Here is a 27,314-nt window from a genome sequence, read left to right on the forward strand (position 1 = left end):
AGCTGAGTCTAAGAACGATCGAAACATTAAAACTGTATGGATTTTATGGACTGAAGTTGGATCCTTACCTTCCCTGCAATTATGTATTTATAACATGATTTTTACACTAAATCACACGAGGATGAATTAACTTCATTTCCATAAATCAGTGGAACATTTTTTATTCTGACAGTCATATTACACCATGCATGGATAACAAAATTAAGCGTTACATAAGGAGCACTGATGATGATGATTTTTAACAAAAAACAAAAACGCATTACTCATCTTTGTGGCACCAATATGATACTCATTCTATCTACAATCCCACACAGTTCTAAAAACTACAAATTAGATTAATTTAAGAAAATTTAAAATATAGTCCCAGAGAATCTATATATCTTACATCATTTTATGGATTCAACAGGACTCCAGGAGATCTGTTCAGAGGAGCACAGAATTCTCAATGACTCTTCAAAGTAAACTAGGTACAATTAACAGAGTTGGAGGGAAAGCAGAAAGTGAGAGGGGATTTAATGAAATGTTTTCAAAGGAGTGAACAGAGCTTAGAACAACACTCCGAGGACATCATCAGCCTCACTACATGACAGGAAGGCACAATTCAAAGACTGAAGGCCAAATGCTCATTTTAGAACATTTGCTGCAATCAAGATATCGCAAAGCCCAAAGTCTCCCGAATGTCTCCATGGGGAACCTCTGTCACTGCTCCTAACCGCACCTATAGGATCCAATGGAAACAGTCACTGTAATGTAAAAGAAATAGTGAACTGTGTAAAATTGCATCACGTGATTTAGGTTGTATAACCCACGTCAGCTGGGTACTACATGGCATTGGTTTTCATGCCAGAATTGTTAGAAATTTAACACCGAATGAAAGCAACAAGAACATAATCTGGTACACTTCACATACTATAGTATACAATAGATGCCATTACGTAAAACAGTAACAATCTACATTCAATAGTATTCTAGAAAGGAAACACCTGGGAGGTATATCTATTATTGAGAATTTAATATTTTTTATTTATATCTAGATGTATTATTTTTTTTTCTGTTTAAATACGGTAAATCACAAGTTATTATATTGGTCCACACAAGGATGACACTGGAATTGCTTAACCCCCTAATGACAGCCAATACGTCTTTTTACTGACCTGAGATATAAGAGAATACCATCCCCATACAGGTGACAATCCAGCAGCTGTCGGCTGTACACTATAGCTGACAACTTGCTGTATCACAAAAGATCAGTGTTGGCACCGACCCCTTAGTTGCTGCTGTCAAAAGTGACATCAAATAAATGGTTAATAGATTGTGGGGGCTTCTGCTTTACTCTAATCAGAGGCTAATCTGGGGGGGGGCAGCCGGGGAATTTGCCCCGGGCGCAGCCAGCAGGGGGGCACAGTGGGGCCACCTGCTGCACCCCCCGACCAGGAGTCGGCCGTTCTCTGCCCACAGAAAGCTGCAGTCTGTCAGCTCCCAGAACGGAGTTAATTTTTGCTTGCGATGATGTCATCGGAAGGGACGGGCCTCCTTCAGTCCAGTGAAGCTCCAATAGCAGGAAGCTGAGCTGTGTTGAGGCTGCTGGAGAAGCAGGAAATGAAGGGGCTACATCATGGAGCTGTGTGAGGAGAAGAGGACCGAGGGGGCTGGAGCTGTGTGAGAAGACCGAGGGGCTGCACCATGGCCCCTTGTACAAATGGGAATGAGGACCCAAGAGTCAGTGTGAGTACTCTGAGGATGGATTTTGTTAAGGGGTTGCTGTTACTTGAGTGGGGCTGCATAGGGAAGATTATGATGAGGTGCTGTGTGGGGATTAAGGAGATGATGACGGTCTGTGTGGAGAATTGGGTGATGAGGAGCTGTGTGGAGAAGGGGTTATGAGGAGGATGATGATGTGCTGTGTGGGGATTAGGGGGATGATGAGGTGCTGTGTGGGGATTAAGGGGATGATGAGGTGCTGTGTGGGGATTAGGAGGATCATGAGGTGGTGTGAGGGGATTAGGAGGATGAGGGTCTGTGTGGAGAATTGGGCGATGAGGTGCTGTGTGGGGATTAGGGGGATGATGAGGTGCTGTGTGGGGATTAGGGGGATGATGAGGTGCTGTGTGGGGATTAGGGGGATGATGAGGTGCTGTGTGGGGATTAGGGGGATGATGAGGTGCTGTGTGGGGATTAGGGGGATGATGAGGTGCTGTGGGGGATTAGGAGGATCATGAGGTGCTGTGTGGGGATTAGGGGGATGATGAGCAGCTGTGTGGGGATTAGGGGGGATGATGAGCAGCTGTGTGGGGATTAGGGGGGATGATGAGCAGCTGTGTGGGGATTAGGGGGGATGATGAGCGGCTGTGTGTGGATTAGGGGGATGATGAGCGGCTGTGTGTGGATTAGGGGGATGATGAGTGGCTGTGTGGGGATTAGGAGGATGAGGTGGTGCTGTGTGGGGATTAGGGGGATGATGAGGTGCTGTGTGGAAATTAGGGGGATGATGAGGTGCTGTGGGGGATTAGGGGGATGATGAGGTGCTGTGTGAGGATTAGGGGGATCATAAGGTGCTGTATGGGGATGATGAGTGGCTGTGTGGGGAATTGGGGGTAATGAGGGGTTCTGTGGAGAAGGAGTGATGTGGGGGTGATTGGCTGTGTGGGGAATGGGGGGATTTAATGTGTGTGGGGAGATTTGAGGACACAAAATGAGTAAAGGGGGAGATGCAGGACATGTATGAGGAAACCGTAAGGCGATATGGGGGGTTTGTATGAGGAAACAGTATAGGGGGATGGGTGCAGGCACAGTACGGTGAGTGGGGATGGGTGCAGACAGTATGGGGAGCGAACGGGGGAATGTATGCGGGCACAGTATGAGTTGTGATGTGAAAAATGTATGTGGACAGAGTACGGGGGGGAGTGAGGGTGATGGATATGTGCAGACACAGTGGGGTTATGTGTGAGGGGTATGTGTGAGCAGACAGTATAGAAAGTAAGGGATAAATATACGAGGAGACAGTATGGTGAACAGGAGGATGTGAGACAGTATGAGGAGGGAGGGGGGAGGGGAATAGTATGATGCAACAGTATCGGGGGGAGAAAAGTGAGTGGGCACAGAATACAGACTGAGTAGTGGCGGCGTAGCATGGTGAGACAGTGTAAGGGTACAGCATACCAAGGAGGGGGAGTGTGATGACACAGTACAGTACAGAGTGTGGGCACTATAGGGGAGACACAATGTGAAAGGACTGTGTGTAGAGGGGGCCAGTATGGAAAGGAGAGGTCCGTGTAAAGAGCATGTACCATAAGAGGGATAGTGTAGGGTCATATTTTGTGCAGAAAATATAGTGAGGGGCAATTATTTATTCAGGGGCTCAGTGTACTGCAGATATTTTTATTTAGGAGCATTATAATGACACTTCTATCTTTAAAGGCATCGTGTGGAGAGTTGGTGCAGAAGACCGGAGAAGATGGAAGTCTGCAGAGACAAGATGTGGGTGAGAAAACTCATCATGGGGTCTGGACAAGATGAAGAAAAGGAGAACGACTCAGACAATGACATCTATAAGGTATCTGGATGTAAATGTTATTTGTGATTCTGACTAATTCTCATGTTTTTATTTATGTTAGGAACATTAAAGGGGTTGTCCAGGTTTGTGTTGAGTCTGCAGTCATTCCTTGTGACTGCAGACTTCTGAATTCTCACAGTGCTCACGGAACGCTGTTAGGATTCTCTCACGCCGGTAATATACATACATGCGGTCACATGCTGACTAGACATGTGTGGCCTCACTCAATGAAAATGAACTGAGTGAGGCCAAGCACGTCTAGTCAGAATCTGGCCAGAAGTATATAAATCACATGCTTGTGCTGACATGACTGTCCATCGGCAAGGGAGAATCCTAAAAGTGTGCAGTGCATTCGTTGTGAGAATTCAGAAGCTGCAATGTCAGGATTCAGCTCTGTAGGTTACAGTAGTCATCACATGGACACTTCACTCACTATACGATATTCATGCTTATAGTCCTGTGACAACGATCTTCTCTTCCTGCTTCTCTCAGTTTTTCATTAAAAATTGAGAGAAATAGGGAGTGCAGCTCGTGGGTACATGAATAAGTGTGTGCAAATCGCATGTGTGCTTGGGGTGGGGGCGCCGAATCGAATTCTTGCCCCTGTGCCAGAAAGCCTAGATACACCTCTGACTCTAATTGACACACCGAGATCATGATTCTGTGGTCCTGATGTTTGCCATAGCGGTTCATGGCCAAATGGCGGCCTCGGAGTCTCCCGGCTATAGCGGTCAGTTCAGAAGTTGGCGAATTTAGGTGGTAAACAAACACTTTTTCATTCCTATCATGCCACTTTGCATTAATTCCTGAAAATCACCTGAAGGGTTAATAAACAATCTGATCGAAGTTTTCAATATGTCAGGGGGGTGCTGTTTTTAAAATGGTATTATGTTTGGGGTTTCCCAATATATAGCACCCCAAAAGTCACTTCAAACCTGGATAGGTCCCTTAAAAAAATGAATTTTGTAAATATCCTTGAAAAAATGAAAAATTACTGCTACATTTTTAAACCTCCTCAAAGGCGAACAAAATAAATTACCGTAGCATTTTAAAAATGGTGCTGATGTAAAGCAGACATGTGGGAAATGATATTTATTAATGTTTTTGTGTGGTATGACTATCTGGATTAAAGGGATAAGCATTCAATGTTTGAAAATTGCAATTATTTTTACATTTTTGTCAAGTTTGACTTTTTTTTATAAATAAGCACAAAACAATCTAAAATTTACCATTAGCATAAATTATAATGTAAAAAAAATGAAAAAAACAATCTCAAAATCAATGGGATTTGTTGAAGCGTTCCAGAGTCATCACCACATAAAGTGACATTGGTCAGAATTTAAAAAATTGGCCCCGTCACTAAGAGGTTAAGGTAATGACTCTGTAAAGACCCTATTCACTAGAATTGTTGGATGTTACCTATTAAAATAAAAAGGAGCATGCTGAGCCATTTTCTCTAGTAACTATATTATGATCTGTGACAACTTAAACACGGATGTGAACACACAAAATTTACCTGCGGCAGGGAGGGTTGGAAACTTATAAAACCAGTCAGTCGTCCTCATTTCCTCTAAACCCTAGGATCTGACACTCACCAACTGAGGTCTGTGATTGGCTGCAACAGTCAGGTGACAAACCGCCTCTGATGACGCACCGTTCCCATCACCTGACCACTGCATGCAATCACCGGATGCTAACCGTGGGAGCGGACAGGGATGGCTCTGGTGGGAGTTAGAGAAGCAAAGTCTGATCTTGTATTTTGTTGATTTTTGTTTTAATCAGATCTCTGCTACCAAACTGTAAGCAACCTCTTTATGCTGAGCACGAATAATTGTGGATTTATAGCCTGCACAGAAAAATCTATTATATTAGAAAAATGATCTTTTACCTAAAACATAAAGGTTTCAAAAGATTATCTTTCACATTAATGAGAAACTTTGTACCTTTTTTCTCTTGGTTGGTTTCCCCTTAATTCAGAAGAAGAATCAGGTGGAATATTTTTCCTAGGTTGCCAAGCAGCAGCAATATGACACGTGGAAATGTGAAACTTCGTAACTCCTGAAGCTTTCCACTGTAATAGCAGCTATTTCCTTGTTACAGCACCCTTCATGTGCATTATTAAGGAGATCGGCTGAGCCAACTACTCCCCATAGAGCTCACGACTATAAATGCAGATAAAACAAACTCTCAATTAATAGTAGTAGAAGGGTCATAGTTGGACAGTCATGTAAAATAACAGGCTTTTGATAGTCCACTATTTATTGATCTTGAATTGAGGTTAAGTGAATATGAAGGTGATCTTTCAACCAGTAAAGTAGAAAGCACTTCATCCTGAAGGAAAGATTCCCAACCTGTCAATGACTGATTACAAGACAGACATGCACGTCAACAATTTTCTAAGAAAATATCTTTCTAAGGCTAGAGACACACTGGCAATTGCAGGAGAGTTGGACGAGTGTAATGCAAGTACAATCCGATTTTTCACACCTACTAATGATGGCCACTCGTTTTTCTTTACTCAGCTGCTTTTTTCTTGCCATAATACAAATTCTAACAGTCTATTCAGTAGGACTATCAGCTGTGTATCCACCAGACTTCTGCACAACACAACTGATGGTCCCTACCTCATTTATAAGGCAAGAAATCCCACTTATTAAACCTGACAGGGCACACCTGTGAAGTGAAAACCATTTCCGGTGACTACCTCTTGAAGCTCATCAAGAGAATGCCAAGAGTGTGCAAAGCAATAAACAAAGCAAAAGGTGGCTACTTTGAAGAACCTAGAATATAAGACATATTTTCAGTTGTTTCACACTTTTTTTGTTAGTTATATAATTCCACATGAGTTAATTCATAGTTTTGATGCCTTCAGAGTGAATCTACAATTTTCATAGTCATGAAAATAAAGAAAACTCTTTGAATGAGAAGTTGTGTCCAAACTTTTGGTCTGTACTGTATACACACACACAAATATTATATATATATTATATACACACACACAGAGATAAATAGAGAGAGTATATATATATATATATATATATATATATATATATATATATATATATATATAGACACACACACACACACAGATAAATAGAGAGAATATATATATATATATATATATATATATATATATATATATATATATATATATATATATATATACATACATATACACACACATACATACAGAGAGAGATATATATATATATATATTTATTTTAGGGATTCAACTCGCTCAGGAGCAACGGGAGACACTCAGGAGGCACGTTCCTTTAAAAGTTCATAGGGTTTATTGCTCCATAACCCATAAACCAGCACATAACATAAGGAATAGCCTTTAGCAAGACGACCAGCGCTGAAATCTCATCCCTCGAGATCTCAGTCCCGAGATCACCATCAGCGCATGCGCCGTCCCCAGCGGCGGCCGTCATATTGCCGGAGCCAGCCAATACAGAGGGAACCGAGAGGGAGCCCCGGGGCTCTTGCCTGTCGCAAAATGTCGGCAGAGCCCCGGGATGGGAACCGGAGACACCGCTGGGCATGTGGAGACACGGCTGGGCACCTGGCGACACCCACAGCGCCGACGGACACCCGGAGACGCCCGGACACCCCTGTGGCCTACACCCGATAAGGTATATCCTCTTTGTAAGACGCACCCCCATTGTCCCCCCAAGTTTTGGGGAAAAAAAGTGCGTCTTACAAAGCAGAAAATACGGTATATATTCTATGTGTATATATCTATTCTAACCTGTCAGTGTGATTTTACTGTACCCAGAAATGAATTGCAGGCTTTTCCAATGCAATCGGTGTGTAAAAAAATCAGACAGCACTCGCATGGACCAAGTGCTGTGTGTTTTTTTTTCGCATCAATTGACTTCTATTGCGGGATACGATCCGAATTCCGCTTACAATCGCAGCATGCTGCGACTATTTTCCAGTCCAATCGTGATCCGATCCGAGCTGGAAAAAAAACGCAGATGAAGACACAATCATAGAATAACATCGGTCCGAATTCAATCCAATTTATCGTTTTGCATTTGGCCAATTTCATCGCAAGTGGTAATGAGCCCTAAAGGTGCTATTGACATGAAATTCTAACTAGATGTTGGTAACAACCCATCCAATCTACACAGGCAAAGAAATCAAACCACAAATGTCCATAAATTAACTTATGTGTAATAATGAGAAATGACAGAGGGAAAAAAGTACTAAATGCATATAATAGAAAAAAAAAAAAAAAAAGTGGTGAAAGCAGCCTTGGAAAGTCATTCAAGTCTATCAGTAATTAGAAAACAATCCTGCCACATAGTGAAAAATAGTATCAACTGGTTCAACTGATGGACTATAAAAAGGTGTCTCATTACCACAGTGCCACACAAGAAACATAACATGATGGGCAAGACCAATGAGCTGTTTCAAGACCTTCATGACCTTATTGTTGCAAAACATACTGATAGCATTGGTTACAGAAGAATTCCTAAAATACTGAGGGTGTGTGCACACGCTGCGGATTCTGCTGCGGATCCGCAGCGGTATTGGTCCTGCGGATCCGCAGCAGCTTCTGCTGCGGTGTACAGTACCATTATAATCAATGTAAATTAAAAACCACGGTGCAGAATTTTCCGTGCGGATTTGCTGTGGTTTCAAAACCACAGCATGTCAATTCTTTGTGCGGATTCCGCTGCGGTTTGGCACCTGCTCTATGGCAGGTGTCAAACCGCAGGCTAAACCGAAGAAAAACTGCAGATAAACCGCAGGTCTTTTGACCTGAGGATTTACCTGCGGTTTTTGACAAATCCAAGCGGAAACATCCGCAGGACAATCCGCAGCGTGTGCACACACCCTGAAAGTTCCCGTGAACACAGTTAAGGCCACAAAACGGAAATGGAAAACATCATTTCACCACTGGCCATGACCAAGTACGCACCGCAAGATTTTGGACAGATGAGTGAAAAGAATCAGAAGAGTTGTATAAGAAACACAACACCTGTGGAGAGCTACAGAAAGACCTGGAATCAGCAGAATCAATTGTTTCAAAGAAATCTATAAGGGTAAATGCAAACGTAGTTTTTAGGTTGTGCGGATTTTGTTGGAAAATCCACAGGTAAATCCGCAGGACAAAAGTCCTGCTGTTTATCTGCGGATTAGCCTGCGGGTTTTCCCCTACTTTTTCACACCTCATAATGATAAGCTGTGAAACCGCAGCGGAAACCGCACAAAGAATTGACATGCTGTGTGCAGATTGTAACCCGCAGCATGTGCACTGCATTTTTTTTTTCCATAGGAAATAAGGTACTGTACAATGCAGCAGAATCTGCTGCGGACCCGCAGAGCCAAAACCGCTGTGGATCCGCAGCAGAATCCGCAGCGTGTGCACATACCCTTAGTAACCTCAATGGCCCGTATGCACACAAGACTCTATTGCAGAACAAAAAGCAGGTTCAAGAGCGAAAAAAGCTCAACAACATTTATGCAGGCCCGTGAAATACTGGGAGAATATAGTATGGTCAAAGGAGACCAAAATTGAGCTTTTTGAATGCCATAATACACACCATGTTTGGAGGCCAAAACGCACTGCATAGTACCCAAAAACACCATACCAACAGTGAGGTTTGAAGGTGGGAACATTATGTTGTGGAGCTGTTTTTCAGCATGTGGCACAGGCAAAATTCACGTGATTGAAGTTAGGATGAATGGACAAATGTTAAGAGACATTCTAGATAAAAACTACTTCTGCCATCTACCAGGACGATGAAGATGAAAAGAGGGTGAAAATTTCAGCAAGACAATGATGTCAGCCACATAACCAAGGAAACGCTCAACTGGTTACAGAGACAGAAAATAAAGCTGCTAGAATGGCCCAACCAATCAACGGAGCCGAGTCCAATATAAAATTTATGGATGGAACTAATGCTCAGAGTTCATAGAAGAAACCCACCTTCAGAATTTGAGAAGTATTTGTGTGGAAAAATGGGCCAATATCACACATGAGCAATGCTTTCAATGATTTTCTCCATACAGGAGGCGTCTTGAAGCTGTCATCAACAAAGGCTTTTGTACAAGTATTACATAAATTTCAGTAAGTGTGGTCAATAGTTTTCTCCGTGTAATTTCTCATCACACACAACTTAAAGAGAACCTGTCAAGTAAAAGCATGAATGAAGACTGAGTGGAGACTTCAATCTGCACATGTGCTGCCTTTGATGCAATTTTATTAAAGACTGGAATCACACTGCACATGTGTCGCCAGCCCCCTTCTCCTCCCAATGATGGCGGAGGTGTGATATCTGGAAAAAGAGGATGGTCAGTGAATAACACTGCACAACAAAATTTCCGGGAAGTTCTTGTCCCCTGACAAAATTTTATTGTATCTTATAGATTTTAATATGCTGACCATGAATATGTGCTCTAAAAGACTGTATCACGTAAGGGTTTCTAAGAAACAACAGTTTATAGTCTACATTTTGACTTCCGAGACACTACATACATGTGCATCGATGTCAGTAGCAAAAGCAATTGTTCAAGTGTTTTGCAGATGACTTTCGCTTATAATCTGTGTCAGATGCTTCTCGAATAAGATTCCAGCAATAGTCAGCCAGCATTGACATACTCCACTTTCCCTGGTACCTTTTCTCCATCAGCGCAATGTCTTGGTGAAATCTTTCACCGTGTTCATCGCTAACGGCACCAAGATTGGCTGGAAAAAATAAAAATACCTTCCTTAATCTTTGCATCACTTATTCTTGGAAATTTCTGTCGCAAGTAAGAAAAGGCTTCCGATTCTTTGTTCATTGCTTTGACAAAAATTCTTCATAAGCCCAAGTTTACTATGCAATGGAGGGAGAAATATCTTTGCTGGATACAACGAGAGGATTACGTTTAACATTCTTCTGTCCAGCAACCAGGGTTTCACGGAGTGGCCAGTCCTTTCTGAAATAGTACACTTCTCATGCACGACTGTCCCACTCACAAATAAAACAACAATACTTGGTATATCCAAGCCACAGTACAAGAAGACATGCAACAAGTTTTAGATCACCACAAATGTTCCGGTTTTAATTTCTATTAATGTAGGTCAACAGTAACTCCATATTCTCATATGTTTCTTTCATGTGTACGGCATGTCTAATAGGTATAGAAGGAAAGATATTTCCCTTGTGTAGTAAAACAGCCTTCAGACTTAAAACTAAAGGAAAAACAGCGTATGCACAACTTCAGAAGGTGCTCAAGTAGGGCCCCACACCATACATGAATAATAAACAAAACTTGGCACTCAACTTCTAGAATATTTTTGGGGATTTTTTAATGCAGCCAGAAAATAGACGTTTCGACCTCACTGGCCTTCATTAGTAACAGACTGTAGTATAGTAACAGACTGACCAACAGTGGATTCTGGGTCGCTGATGTCTGCATGGCACCCCCACCCACCCAGGTACTATTTGATTCAGGCTCCATGCCCAGGCACATTTAAAGTGACTATGGTGTCACTTCTATTATCGCACTGAATGCGATTAACTACTATACTGCAGTCTGTTACTGATGAAGGCCAGTGAGGCTGAAACGTCTATTTTCTGGCTGCATTAAAAAATCCAAAAAAATATTCTAGAAGTTGAGTGCCAAGTTTTGTTTATTATTCAGATTTAAAACTGACAAGTCAAAGAACAGCCGCCATTCCTTCAGGTCATGTTCGCATCCAAGAGCACCAAACAACCCCAATATACTGTTGCAAAAGGTTAAACTGTCGACATGGTTGAAAAATTGATTAAGGTCTTCTTGATGACTGCGAAAAACAAACTCTCCCGAAGCCTGCACACTGCAGGACTCTGCTTTGCCCTCATCAGGGCAGAGCAGTGCGTCTGCACAGGAGCCACAACAGGAAGGAAAGAAGAGGATGGCATCGTATGAAGATGGAAGGCGCCGGACCGGACACCGGGGTGAGTATAATCTAACTTTTTTCTTATCTTTCAGGTTACATCGGAGGCTTATCTACAGCATTACAGAATGCTGTAGATAAGCCCCTGAGGTCTGTGTCGGCAGCTCATATTCGAAAAAAGGGGTGACAGATTCCCTTTAAAGTGGACGTCCATATTATATGGTAACATAACCATTCAGCAAGTTACACAAATTAGAGAGAGGCAGTTGATACAGTCAGTAAAAGGTGTGGCCTCTCAGACTCCATACTCCACACAACATTTAGTTATTTCAGAGCAGAAATGCTTTACATATGACCAATTCAGGTTCTCAGCGTTATCTAACTGAACGTAATGTTATATAATAATAGCAGCTAACCCCTGTAAATTTGTAAAATAAATAAGGCAATCACGTTATTTGTGATTTTAATTATGCACATTTTCCATATTATATATTAAAAGTAATTATTAAAAGTTATATTTTATATTTTGGAATCTTCAGCTAGGCATATATATTGCTTTAGTAGCCGGACTTTTAATCCACTCACTTTCTCCTAAGTCTTTCATATACACTAGTTCACTTTCCATAGGAAAGGAATAAATTACGGATCACTGGGGGTCTGACCACTGGATCCCCACTGATCAGGATAACGGGCTCTGGAAAACAAAAACTGGTATGAAGAGGCACTGTAAGACCGCCCTCACATCCATTAATATCACATATTACTATAATCTACATTATATCTAGACATAATTTAGAAATCTTGAGTTTTCCTGTAGCTCTTTAGATAATGACCATTGACAATGAGAATTAACAAATTGCTTTTCCCCAGATATTAATATACCTGTGGAAGTGTAAACCAGATACTGTGTCTAAAACGGATATAGTTATGGCAGGCATCCAGCACGACGGTAGGAAATAAGCATTGCAGCACTTAAGAACATTGGTGAGGATTATTTACAGGCTGCGTGGTCACGTCAGCAGCATCTGACTAGCGAAGAAATACAACCTGCCATTTATTTATAAGCTTCCAGCTCTGAAATGTGCGCATATCCCACTAACTACACAAATTCCCTCTCAAAAAAGCTTTCAGAAGCAGCCCATAAAGCACATTTAGTAGAGGCTCAGTGTGGTAGGTGTCTGCAGAACATTCCTGACAACCTGATAGCCCTCAGTCATAGTAATACCCTAAGTATAGGCGCTACAGGCACAGGAGAAAATACATCATCCAATCAGGAGACAGATATCAATTATAGAAATGAAATGGCCTTCAGCTTTGTCAACTCTCCCTCCTCAATAAACATTCTAATGCTTCCCCATCACAAGGAGCAGAATGACGATCCAGAGCCATGAGAGATTTATCCTGGTGCTGGAGAAGACATAACTCCTCATGGGCAAGCTGGACCCATTTCTGTAATATAGTCTCCACAATATAACTAGCGCCGCACATGACCACTGGCTCAGGGGAAACCTTGTACCCCAAGACCTAGTGAACAGCCAGTAAGATCTATAGAACTGCTGTATCCTGAAGGAGAACGCACAGCTTACAAACCATACTACAGGCCTGAAACGGAATGGGAAGCTATGGAATCAAAGGCATTGTATTGAGATATTAGCCATAAAGTAGAGCCGTATCACATCCACGTACAATGCTCATGCAATATACTGCATGTGTGAAAGATTGTTTTTTAAAAGCAACATCCAAATGTGGATACTAAACAGATGGGAAGAGAGAAAAGTACTGATTGAAAATAACTGATCAAATCTGCAGTGCTTGAAGACGACCAAAAGTGTTCCTCCCCTACAGAAACAATTATAGAGTGGGGCAGTTTGTGTGTCGTGTAACATTAAAATCACGGTATCATATACCGACATCACATCTACAGTAATTGCACTTATGATGTCTTATTGCTACCTGCAAATGTTTCCAAATTTCATCCTTTTAAAGGTCACATATAACTCACTTCCCATAAACTTCCAAGGAAAGACTTGCTCACAGGCCGCCCCAAAGCACAGTCGGTCTCTATGTTGAGGACCATGTCTGTGCTTTGGGAAGGCCTGTGGGAATGTCTCTCCTGGGTTTCTTAGAGCAGGAAGATAAGACTCTGCTTACAGACATTAAGAGGATGTCCAGGCTGCAGCTGATCCCCGACTTCCTCTTCAGGTTCAGTTTATCCGAAAGCGGAGACAGTGACGCCAGCAATGCTTGGGTGCTGGGCGTCACATGTCACAACAGCACATCACAGTCCCGAGGAGAGAGAGTTCCGACACAGTGGGAACAGCTCTGGCACAGGAGGCGAGTATAGACTTTATAATTTTATTGGGGCCGAACATTTGGTTTAAAAAGGGTTTGTCTTAGAAGTGGACAACCCCTTTAATCAGCATGCACCGTATGGCAAGAAATGTGTACACTTAGAAAATGCCCCTCTATCATGAGGCTAGTGATTGGCTGTAGTAGTCACCAGTGAATCCATGGCACTTCATCACTATAGTGTACGTAATAATAATTTTTATTTAGAACAACCCCCTAAACCGCATCTATGGGCATTCAAGTGTTTGAAAGCTAAATCCATCAACACTTCTACGTCTCCTATCTGTTGCAACCTTCCAAGAAATCAGTGTTTTAATTCATATGCAAATTAGGTGTTAAGTGCTATGGGCATGACCGCACTTATTGATTTTCTGCCTCTTTAGGTCATTTCCTTCCTACTACCAGCCTCATTAACTTGATTGAGAGGTCACTGTCTGTGATGTCTTGCTCCAGGCTAAGAAATCAGTGAGCTATCAATCAAGCTTATGAAGCTAGTGCTGGGAGGAGGAAAAACCTGCGGAGGCAGAGGCTCAAGAAATGCTCTGTCATACCTGCAGCATGCAACACCGCATTTGCTTGTGAATTAAGGCTATGTGCCCACGTAGCGTTTAAATCTGGACACTGAAAACCGGACTCCTTCACAGAAATCGCACGTTTTTTTCCGCGCGATCTTCGCGTGCGATATTCAAGCACTTTCCAAGCGATTTGAAGCATCGCTTGGAATGTGATTGACAGGTTGGTCACACTCGTCAAACATAGTGTTTGACAAGTGTGACCAGCTTTTTACTATTGAGGACGCCTATGCGGCATCAATAGTAAAAGAAAGAATGTAAAAAATAAATAAATAATAAAAAAATCGGGGTATATTTACCTTCCGACGTCCCGCGCTGCCATCCTGGGCCTCAGCGATTTTTTTATTCTTTTTTTTACAGGGGTATGGTACCCAGGGCCTGGAGGACAGTCTCCTCTCCTCCACAACGTGGGTACCAACCGCACATGAGACGCTTAACTTCGCGCATGGTGGGCATAGCCACATGCGGGAAGTAAGCGATTCTCATGCATTCCTATGGGTGAGGATTCGCGGCAATTCTTTGCGATTCCGCACAAAAGAATGAGCATGCTGCGATTTTTTTCCGCAATGCGATTCCGCCGCGGAAAAAAGTGCAGCATTAGCACAGCATGTGCGGAATGCCATAGGAATGCATGGGGTGCGTTCTGTACAAGATTTTTAAACGTTTTTGCGCCGAATATCGCGGCAAAAACGCTTAAAAAAAAAAAAAAATCGCATCATGGGCACACAGCCTAAAACACATTTCTTGGAATTGCAGCAACACATAGAAGGGGTAAACTTGTCAATGGATTTAGCTTTCAGAGACCTGTGGCGTCTTACTGACAGATTCCCTTTAAAGGGGCATGTGCACAAACAATACAAGACATTGAAGTGTAACAAAATTCAGCAATTCCAACAAGAGGAGTGTAGTTAATGTAAAGTTGCATGAACCAGTCACCAAAATCAGTGCATGGATTGCTGGTGTGCTGGAATAACACATGCGTTGCCCAGCACAAGTATGTTATTCCAGCACATAAGCAATCCATTCATCCACACCTAAATCAGTCTTATGACCAAGAGGGGGAAGGTGCAGCAGTTCACAGATAAGGTTAGTGGTCTTGTCACACAAAAACACTCCCACCATTATCACTAGTGTCCACCCTACAGTGTGCCACCTTATCTCCTTTGTTATTCCCAAAACCAGTGGGGACCCCAGAGCGACATCGGATTTACAATTTAGGGTATGTGCCCATGATCAGGAAACGCTGCGGGTTGGACACTATGTATTGTGCAGTGTCCCACCCGCAGAGTCCAGAGTGCACATTCACCTGCGTTCAATAGCTGGCAGCGTTTTGGGCGTATGACTTAGGGAACAGAATTTCTGAACCTTCCTGTTGGCTTTTGAGGCAAAGAGATCTATACTGGGTTTTCCCCACATGTGCATTATCCGTTGAAAAATGGACTCTTTTAGGGACCATTCTACTTGCCTCAAGTGGTTCCTGCTCAGAAAATCTGCCTTCAGGTTGTCTACACCTCGGATATGCAGGGCCGGTAAGGAGAGGAAATGGTATTCTGCCAGAGTCATGATCCTCTTTGTTATCTGCATCACGGGCTGAGAACGGGTGCCACCCTGGTGGTTTACATATGCGACCGCTATTCGGTTGTCAGATAGGACTCGAACATGGTGTCCTCTTAAGTGTGGCAACAACCCCTTTAGCGCCTTTTTGATTGCCAAAAGTTACCAATCGTTTGAGGAGAGATTTCTTTCCTCCTGGGCCCAGGGTTCCTGGAGCCATAGTGTGTCTAGGTTTGCTCCCCACCCCCAATGACTGGCGTCCGTTGTGACTACCTTGGAGGCTGTGTACGCCCAGGGTACTCCTCTCGGAGATGACTATCTGTAACCACCACCTGAGTGACTGGAGTCCGGGAGGGTAAGCTTTCGCTCTGTCCCAAAAGTTTCAGTCCGTTCTGCAGCACACACCATTGTAGTTCCCTTGTATAGAACTGGGCCCATTTCACTGCTGGTATGCAGGAGGTTAGAGACCCCAACAATGACATGGCCCTTCTCAGAGTCATTTCCGGCTTCTTTATTGTTCTTACAATTAATTGTTTGATTTTTTCCTCTTTCTCCTCTGGAGGCGACACTCCTGCACCACTGAGTCCACCGTTAGCCCCAGGAAATTCTGGATCATTGCTGGTTCCAGTTTGGATTTTTTGAGGTTCAGCTGCCATCCTAGCATCTGTAGTGTTTCCATCACTATTCTGACTTGGTCTTGACAGTGAAGAAGATTTCTTCCCACTATCAAGAAGTCGTCCAGATATGGTATCACCAGAGTATCTTTTCCTCTGAGACACGCTGTGACCTCTGCAATCAATTTAGTGAAAACTCGAGGGGCTATCGCTACCCCGAAGGGCAGAGCCCTGTACTGAAAGTGACGCCACTGTGACCCCATCTGGACTGCCACCCTGAGATATTTGCAATCCTGTTGCTGGATCGGAACGTGGTAATAAAAGTGTCCTTGAGGTCCATGACTGGCATATAACACTGAGGAAAAAGAAGCTTCACTGCTGATCTTATCGTTTCCATCTTGAATGATGGGATTATCAGATACTTGTTGAGGCCTTTTAGATTTATAATGGTCTTCGAGGAATCAACTGTTTTTTTTTTCTTCATAAGAAGTAGGGGGGAGTAAAAACCTTCCTTTCTTTCCTCTACTGGAACCTCTTCCAGGACATGTTTGTCTAGGAGCGAGATTACTTCCCCTTCCAGACTGAGAGGACTGTACTGGAATCTGCATGTATCTTCGTGGCGGCCAGTGGTGGAACCTTAGCTCCAGACCTGATCCCACAATTTGCGGGATCCAGGTGCTGGATGAGATCCTCTCCCAGGCTGGGAGGAAGTGAGAGAGCCTTCCTCCCATCTGAGAAGGACCGTCACTGGGAGGGTTTTTTGGTGTCTTTGGAGGGCTGGCCGAAGTAGAAGCCTCTCCTTCCTCTGGATCGCTTGTCAGAGTTGTTTCTGTCTCGGTCCTTGTACTGTTGTCTTCTGAACTTCCTGCCCTTCTGAAAGGATCGCCGAAAGGCATGAAATGGCTCTTTTTCTTCTTGTCGCAGGCCTTTTCTAACACGTCATCCAATGCCGGTCCAAACAAAAAATTTCCCTCACACAGCAGAGAGCAGACATTCATCTTTGCCTGTGTGTCCCCCAGCCAGCATTTGAGCCATACCACACGGCGTCCCACATTAGCCAAAGCTGCTGATTTTGCTGCTAGCCTTACTGAAGCCTCAGCTAGAAATACTGCCGCTGCTCTTATGGCCGGTATTGCTTCTAGGTCTTTTCTTTTTTATGGTGTCCCAAACGGTGACCGGCGTCTTGGGCTCAACAGGGCGGGTACATAAATCTGGCCTCTGAGGAGTTTAATTCGCCCGGGCACCGATGTGCCTCATGGGCTGCATGGCCACCAGATGTCGACAGGGAGGGGCACAGAAGGTGGCCTCCGAGGACCTTAGAACAACATGTGGGGTTTTGCCGGCATCAAGGAGGGTACACGAATGTTGCTTCCGAGGCTCCTGTTTTCACCCGGGCGTTTGCCTTCACGGGCAGTGGTCATGCATTCACTCAGGTGGGGCATGGGAATACATGGCCCCCGAGGCGACTACTGGTACCTGGTGACAGATGTAGCAGACCCATTTGCAATAAAAAGAGAGAAGAGCCAGCACTGCCAGTGGTCAGAACGCATAACATGAGGTGCATATGCACATATCTTACTGCATTCAAAATGAGACATTTAGCAAAATATTGATCAATATATTGAGCCACCCCGCCACGCCAAGGCAATCTCATATGGGGGGTCCTACTCTGCATTTTTATTTATTCACTGTGCCATTGCGGCCTCCTAAATGTTTGCTGGTCAGGCAATGTGTGGAGGCCATTCCTGATATGTCTGTGTTCAGACCTGGTTGGCCTTCATCTGCACTTGCTTCATCTGGCTTCATGGGAGCGATCCAGTAATGTTCAGGTACAGATTGCACTTGATGTGGTCATGCTCTAAATGTATTTAGGAGGCCGTAATGGCACAGCATTTATTAAAAATATATAGAGTAGGACCCCCCATATGAGATTGCCGTGGCGCGGCGGGGTGGCTCAATTGAATTGATCAATTTTTTTGCTAAATATCTCATTTTTGAATACAGCTAGACATTATGTGCATATGCACTCCAATTTATGCGTTCTAACCTTAAGCAGTGCTGGCTTCCCCCCCTATTTTCTTGTTGTTGGTTTGTGGCTCACCACCACTGTTGCCGTGCACGCTTGGTTATGTCCGCCATAATTTTTCTGTGTTCATTGTGATGGATTAGGCTGCTGTGCACACACACGGCAGCCCCACCCTGCCCCAAGCTCTATTTAATTGTGCACCTGTGTCTGGACCAACATCGCCCTTCATCTATGTTTGCTGGTCAGGCAATGTGTGGAGGCCATTCCTGATATGTCTGTGTTCAGACCTGGTTGGCCTTCATCTGCACTTGCTTCATCTGGCTTCATGGGAGCGATCCAGTAATGTTCAGGTACAGATTGCACTTGATGTGGTCATGCTCTAAATGTATTTAGGAGGCCGTAATGGCACAGCATTTATTAAAAATATATAGAGTAGGACCCCCCATATGAGATTGCCTTGGCGCGGCGGGGTGGCTCAATTGAATTGATCAATTTTTTTGCTAAATATCTCATTTTTGAATACAGCTAGACATTATGTGCATATGCACTCCAATTTATGCGTTCTAACCTTAAGCAGTGCTGGCTTCCCCCCCTATTTTCTTGTAGCAGACCCATGCCTGCCAATAACCATCCGCCCCAGGCATCCTCTTCTTTCTTCAATAGTCTTCATCTTGAGGGTTCCCCCTCAAGGACAGGAAACCAACTGATGCTGAGAGAGGAGCCGCCCCTTTTATCTTGAAGGTTTCCTGTCCTTGAAGGGCGGATCCCCTCTCTCGTGGTGCCATCATGTATGATGGAAAAAAATCTAGTAATCTGGATAGAACTGGTTTGAATTTTGTTTTTCCCAACTTAAATATCTTCTGTCTTAAGGTACTGTCACACTTAGCGATGTACCAGCGATCCCGACCAGCGATATGACGCGGTCAGGATCGCTGGTACATCGCTAAGTCGTCGCTAGTGAGCTGCCACACAGGCAGATCTCACTAGAGACATCGCTGGGGACGGGGGTCGCTACTTACCTGTCACACCAGGCGATCCTGCGTCCTCCCGCACGGCTCCACACGTCGCTCGTCCTCACAGCAGGAAGCGCCGCAGGAAGCTGACGACGAGAAACAGTCCTGAACGTTCTCGCGCGATCAGCGATAACCAGCGGGGGAGCGGGTCGTAGGTAAGTATCAGACACAGCGATATCGCTAGCAATATCGCTATAACGTCACTAGTTATAGCGATATTGCTAGTGATATCTCTTAGTGTGACAGGCCCTTAAGTTAATGTAATGTAAGAAGCCATTCCCACTTTCTTATCTCTAGCTGTAATAAAGACTTGTCACTGGGCATCTGAGAACCAGACAAGAATTGTACACAGACAGACACTGGCTGTATTTTCTTGCCTCTGATGCATTGTATTTAATTTCATTTTAATTTTAAATCAATAATGGCAGATCTGGAGATATAAACTATCTCAAACTAAATTAGCTCTCCTTGGAAGGGACGACCACAACATTAACTTCTTGAAAAGTCAATAAACCCCTTTATAATCATCCATGAAGTCCAGTTTGGATGTATAAGGTGTATAAAGTAAAAAATATATATTCAGCACACCCAATTGTAAATTTCTTCTCAATAGACGAATAGAGAAGACACGCGTCACTTTGCCGAGCTGAAAGTGTATGTGTAGTATAAAGTATTATACTTTATCATAACATCCTGAGAAAGAATAACAGTATCAGTGTATAACACCATCTCAGGAAGAAAAGCTTTCTTCATTTTAATTTCCTCTAAATGACTTTGAATTAAAGGCCTCAGTTCCTACAAAATCATGATAGCTTCTATGTATAAAGTAACCAATAGAAAGATTTCAATACATGGTAGAAAGGATTCTTTTATATACAGCGTCCCAGAATTTATTACAGCCCTCTTACCTATTTTGGGTATGCTCGCCTAAATATTCACAGCACGCACTCGTTCCATTTATAAGCATAGGGACAGTTATCCTTCCCCTAGTTTATAGGTTCTGTCTGGTCTCAGACAAATAGTATGAGATCGCTACAAGTGTGTGAACGTGTTAATCAGTGATTTCCTCTGAAAAGAGGCTGCACAAAGTTCTTTCACACACCCAACAGATCCACAACACTTCTTCCAGGCAACCCTTGTCCTGAAGGGAATGTCATTTAAAGCCCATTACAGTGTGATTTAACTGCAAGATAGTTCTGCAATAAAAGCTTTATGCAAGATTTAAGTAGGAAATATGCATTTTTATTACAAGCTCCAGTTACAAGGAAGCCATTTTTCACAAAACTGCCAGCTATTCCTTTCTTAATGAAAATATTAACTACTCCACATTTCCCTATTTTCCTAACATTAGATAAGAGCGAGGTGTAGAAAGGGCACAGGAATTTCTATTTTTCTCCCAAAACCAGTTCAGAAAGAGTGCCTCAAGTTTCCTCAAGCATAATTGTGTATTCAGCAGTCTCTAAATATCACCATATTCAGTTCGGGTAAATTGGCCTGAGAATGCAAAAGTTGAAAAAAAAAAAAAGTTTATTCCCATGTCAGAGATTTTTCAGAGATCTGCACCTAATCAGACATTTGTGGCATGTCATGTGGATAAGCCGTAAATGTCTGAAACGTGCAGGTGCAACCTCTAGGTTGTTCAACTCAAGAAGTCCTGTTCTTCATATACCGTAGTTGAAAGACCCACAAAACGATCTAAGAATAAAAACGGCTCCTGGAACCATTATCTCATGACCGTTGTGAAGAAAAGGGTGGACATGCAAGCATAGATCTCCATTCATTCTATGGCAGTTTTAAAAAAACCGCCAGCTATTTACAGAACTCATAGAGAAGCAAGTGGAGATAACCAGAAGTGTGACAGCAATTGTCAGCCAGGGGTCGGTGACCCACATACTCTAGATAGGAGCAGGTCACAGAGGTGGAACTCTCATTACCAGGCAGTAAAGGCATATCTTGCACATATGACCCTCTACAGATATATATTATGTCTGAAAGATTCATGTCCATCCTCTGATACCCACATCTATGGAAAGAATGGGGCCACCCCTATGTTTATTCTCTAATGGGAGGATGCCAGTGGCCCCCTCAACAGGCACATCCATGACTGGGGGGGACCACTAGTCTTCACACAGCAGAGGTTGGTCCTGCATTATCAGACATTTATGGCAAAAACGTCCAAGATGGTAATACCCCTTTAAGTGTGTCAGAGCTCAGTCTTGTATCCATAAGTATTACAATAATTAACACTTTTTCTATACAATAGTTGACACTTACCATTAAGTTATTGCATAAAATATTAGCTACACTGCTAATATACTGGTAACGGTCAGGAAATGTGGATACAGTCATTGTTTATTACAGATAACGGGGAACTGAGAACAATGAATGGATTGCCCAATTTCTAAGAAATGAAATCTAGAGAACTGGATCACGAGTTACTTCTTGTACAACTTCCTCTCGCACCGAATGTCTTACATTATGCCAGTCTGTGAAAGCTTTATGCATATTTATCCGTTAACTGAATGAAAAAACAGCTTTATATAAACCATGATGGCTCAGCTATTTGGAAAAGTGTATGGCAACTGCTACCAGTAAAAAAATAACATAATACAAAGCTAAGGCCAAAAATGCTGCCATTTCCCAGAAGGTGTCAACACCAAAATATGTTAAAAAAATGCAATGATCAGAGCAGATTACTATGTGTTTTCTTTTTTTAATATATGTTTTTCGTACACATTTGAAGCAGCTTTTGTTTCAGATGTTTTTTTGTTTGTTTGTTATTTCTAGCAGTAAGGCTGGTTTTCTGCACCCAACCATGTAACTTTGCCTTTTACATGTGTGTTTTCAGGCTCCATGATGAAGCATATAGGAAAAACAAGCACCAAAAAACAAACAAACAAAGTAAAACAGCTTTCATGAAATCACATCCACTTTGCTTGAATGTTTGAACTATGCAGGAAAATAAAAGCATATAGTGGACACATGTTGTGTATGGTCTCTTTAAGGTGGGTACAAACCATGCCCCGATACTATGCAGGACATACTGTATCATTAAGCCTGGACGCCAGACAACTGTAACACTACAGACCCCATACTGGGTTACATCATAGGCCAATTGTCATGCTGCCAGCACAACTGCATGCAGGCTATCGGCTGATGGAAGCCTGGTTCTCATCATGGGGGAACAACAGTCCTTTGCCTACTACAGAATGCTAAGTGATGACATCCTATTCCATAGAGTCATGTAGCCCTCACCTCATCCAAGACTTCTCGTGTCTCTGACACATTTCTCATATGTGAAAGAGAGTGGTCTGAAACTTGCATTAGTAGATGATAAGGGGTCAAGTCCATGCAGCTTGTAAATAGAGAGCCCGCATATGGCATACACTCACATCACACACTACCCCCCCACAGTACTACACACATACACAGCTGTATAACAGGGGGCTGACAAGAGATCCCAGGTGTGTTATACACGGTCATCACCATACTGACTATATCCTAGCCATGCCATACTGGAACATCACCATCCTACACATACACAGCTGTATAACAGGGGACACATACTGTATAGGCTGTGTCATACTGGATCACCATCCTACACATACACAGCTGTATAACAGGGGACTGACTGTATGGCCTGTGTCATATTGTAACATCACCATATCACACATACACAGCTCTATAACAGGGGACTGACAGAATAGCCTGTGTCATCCTGTAACATCACCATACTACACAGATACGTATGACTGTGTAACAAGGGACTGACAATATAGCCTATGTCATCCTGTAACATCACCATACTACACATACACAGCTGTATAACAGGGTACTGACTGTAAAGCCTGTGTCATACTGTAACATCACCATACTACACATACACAGTTGTATAACAGGGTACTGACTGTAAAGCCTGTGTCATACTGTAACATCACCATACTACAACACACAGTTGTATAACAGGGGACTGACTCTAAAGCCTGTATCATACTGTAACATCACCATACTACAATACACAGTTGTATAACGGGGGACTGACTCTAAAGCCTGTATCATACTGTAACATCACCATACTACACATACACAGTTGTATAACAGGGTACTGACTGTAAAGCCTGTGTCATACTGTAACATCAACATACTACACATACACAGCTGTATAACAGGGGACATACTGTATAGGCTGTGTCATACTGGAACATCACCATCCTACACATACAGTCGCCTGTTATACAGCTGTGTATGTGTAGTATGGTGATGTTACAGTATGACACAGGCTTTACAGTCAGTCCCCTGTTATACAACTGTGTATGGCCTGTGTCATATTGTAACATCACCATATCACACATACACAGCTCTATAACAGGGGACTGACAGAATAGCCTGTGTCATCCTGTAACATCACCATACTACAGATTCAGTACCCTGTTATACAACTGTGTATCTGTAGTATGGTGATGTTACAGGATGACACAGGCTATTCTGTCAGTCCCCTGTTATAGAGCTGTGTATGTGTGATATGGTGATGTTACAATATGACACAGGCCATACACAGTTGTATAACAGGGTACTGACTGTAAAGCCTGTGTCATACTGTAACATCACCATACTACACACACCGCTGTACAACAGGTGACTGACTGTATAGTCTGTTTCATACTGTAATATCACACTACACACACATCTATAGCCTATATATGTCATACTGTAACATTACCATGCTATACATACACAGCTGTATAACAGGGGACTGACTGTATTTCCTTTTGTATGTCATACTGTAACATCACCATAGTATACAGCTGTATAACAGGAGGCTGACAAGAGATCCTATGTGTGTGTTATTCAGTGTCATCACCATACTAAACATATGCAATGCTGTATACTTTGGGACCTATGTATGTTGTAGAGTAATATTACAATGCATCAGATAATAATAGTTATATAAAATAGAGTAAATTCTACCAATGTCCCACCATGGCATCCCCAGACTACAGAGTACTGCACGTACACACTTTATCACTGGGCATATGGGTTGTTCGCATTTATGTCAAAGTAATATCACCATGATACAAACATTCTTATGTATGTCATACTGTAACATAGCCCTGCTAGGCACTTAAACTGCTGTATAACAGGGTAACGGGACCAACTGAGGGTATATGTATGCATCAGCATACTACACATAGTACCTCACTGATAAACTAGTGTACAGGGGACTGCCAGTATATGCTATGGCACAGTAACATGACTACTACACATACTGCTGTGTAACAGGGGACTGATTGTATATACCACGTCACAGTGACATCGCTCCCATACACACAGCTTTATATACTATGTCATAGTGACATCACTATCATACACACAGCTGTATATCAGAGGAGTGACTATATATACTGTGTCACAGTGACATCACTATCATATACACAGCTGTATATTAGAGGACTGATTGTATATACTATGTCACAGCGACATCACTCCCGTACACACAACTTTATATACTATGTCATAGTGACATCACCATCATACACAGCTGTATATCAGAGGAGTGACAATATATACTATGTCACAGTGACATCACTCCCGTACACAGCTGTATATAAGAGAAGTGACAATATACACTATGTCAGTGACAACACTCCCGTACACACAGCTGTATATACTACGTCACAGTGACATCACTCCCGTACACACAGCTGTATATACTACGTCACAGTGACATCACTCCCGTTCACACAGCTGTATATACTACGTCACAGTGACATCACTCCCGTACACACAGCTGTATATACTACGTCACAGTGACATCACTCCCGTACACACAGCTGTATATACTGTGTCACAGTGACATCACTCCCGTACACACAGCTGTATATACTGTGTCACAGTGACATCACTCCCGTACACACAGCTGTATATACTGTGTCACAGTGACATCGCTATCATACACACAGCTGTATATCAGAGGAGTGACTATATACTGTGTCACAGTGACATCACTCCCGTACACACAGCTGTATATACTACGTCACAGTGACATCACTCCCGTTCACACAGCTGTATATACTACGTCACAGTGACATCACTCCCGTACACACAGCTGTATATACTACGTCACAGTGACATCACTCCCGTACACACAGCTGTATATACTGTGTCACAGTGACATCACTCCCGTACTCACAGCTGTATATACTGTGTCACAGTGACATCGCTCCCGTACACACAGCTGTATATACTACGTCACAGTGACATCACTCCCGTACACACAGCTGTATATACTGTGTCACAGTGACATCGCTATCATACACACAGCTGTATATCAGAGGAGTGACTATATATACTGTGTCACAGTGACATCACTATCATACACACAGCTGTATATCACAGGAGTGACTATATACTGTGTCACAGTGACATCACTCCCGTACACACAGCTGTATATCAGAGGAGTGATTGTATATACTGTGTCACAGTGACATCACTATCTTACACACAGCTGTATATCAGAGGAGTGACTATAAATACTGTGTCACAGTGACATCACTATCATACACACAGCTGTATATTAGAGGACTGATTGTATATACTATGTCACAGCGACATCACTCCCGTACACACAACTTTATATACTATGTCATAGTGACATCACCATCATACACAGCTGTATATCAGAGGAGTGACTATATATACTGTGTCACAGTGACATCACTATCATACACACAGCTGTATATCAGAGGAGTGACTATATACTGTGTCACAGTGACATCACTATCATACACAGCTGTATATACTGTGTCACAGTGACATCACTATCTTACACACAGCTGTATATCAGAGGAGTGACTATAAATACTGTGTCACAGTGACATCACTATCATACACACAGCTGTATATCAGAGGAGTGACTGTATATACTGTGTCACAGTGACATCACTCCCGTACACACAGCTGTATATCGGGGGCTGCGCGGAGCCCATACCTGCCACCACACACGATCTATGGAGTCCTCCGCACAGGACACAATGCGGGCAGCACTTTCCCCGCTGCACAGCACGGGCTCTCCGCACCATACCTGAGAGATGAGGGGGACGAGGGTCTGCTCCACTGATTTGGTTTTGATTTCCAGTCCACTGTCCATGCTGAAGCCCGAGGAGGAGGACGAGGAGACCCCACTGCTGCTGCACGGTGAAGTAGCCATGGCTCGGAGGAGCAGCAGTCCGTGTGTCGTCCTCCCTGTGCTGCAGTCACTATGTCCGTACTGTCCGTCTGCTCGCAGTTCCCGGTAGACGTCCGGCTCAGCAGAGCACCTCAATAATGACGAGAGGCTCCAAACTACAAGTCCAGGACTAGAGCCATCCCCGCCACAGAGCCACGCTGCGGAGGAGCGCCCTCCACACTGCACTCCACCTTCCCGCCAAAGCCCCGCCCGTATCCCCGCCCCCCGGGAAAACGCTCGGTGCGCCGGCAACTTTCTCTTCCCAAATTCCTAGGTGAGCTACCACCTAGCAGGCTCCGAGCGTGTGCAATCCACGGTCACTGTAGAGCCGGCTTCTACTGTGCAATCCACGGTCACTGTACAGCCGGCATCTACTGTGCAATCCACGGTCACTGTACAGCCGGCATCTACTGTGCAATCCACGGTCACTGTACAGCCGGCATCTACTGTGCAATCCACGGTCACTGTACAGCCGGCATCTACTGTGCAATCCACGGTCACTGTACAGCCGGCATCTACTGTGCAATCCACG

The 27,314-nt window shown here is 43.4% G+C and overlaps 1 protein-coding gene and 1 long non-coding RNA gene across 2 annotated transcripts in view; one reads left to right on the plus strand and one right to left on the minus strand.

Annotated features, from left to right (window-relative positions):
- The window catches only part of CTNNAL1 (catenin alpha like 1), a 288,515-nt gene extending 261,524 nt beyond the window's left edge, over positions 1-26,991 (minus strand). The window contains exon 1 of the mRNA XM_073587855.1: positions 26,639-26,991. Within this exon, the coding sequence (XP_073443956.1) occupies positions 26,639-26,764 (126 nt within the window). The 5' untranslated portion in view covers positions 26,765-26,991. The remainder of the gene's footprint in view (positions 1-26,638) is intronic.
- On the plus strand, positions 1,551-22,538 carry LOC141099788 (uncharacterized). The gene is made up of 3 exons (XR_012234523.1): positions 1,551-1,725; positions 3,418-3,553; positions 22,406-22,538. It is a non-coding gene; the product is annotated as an uncharacterized lncRNA (long non-coding RNA).
- Positions 26,992-27,314: the final 323 nt, after the last annotated feature.

Source organism: Dendrobates tinctorius, unplaced genomic scaffold (genome assembly GCF_039654945.1).
Source record: "Dendrobates tinctorius isolate UK_male_01 unplaced genomic scaffold, ASM3965494v1 ptg000102l, whole genome shotgun sequence".
Taxonomy (NCBI): domain Eukaryota; kingdom Metazoa; phylum Chordata; class Amphibia; order Anura; family Dendrobatidae; genus Dendrobates; species Dendrobates tinctorius.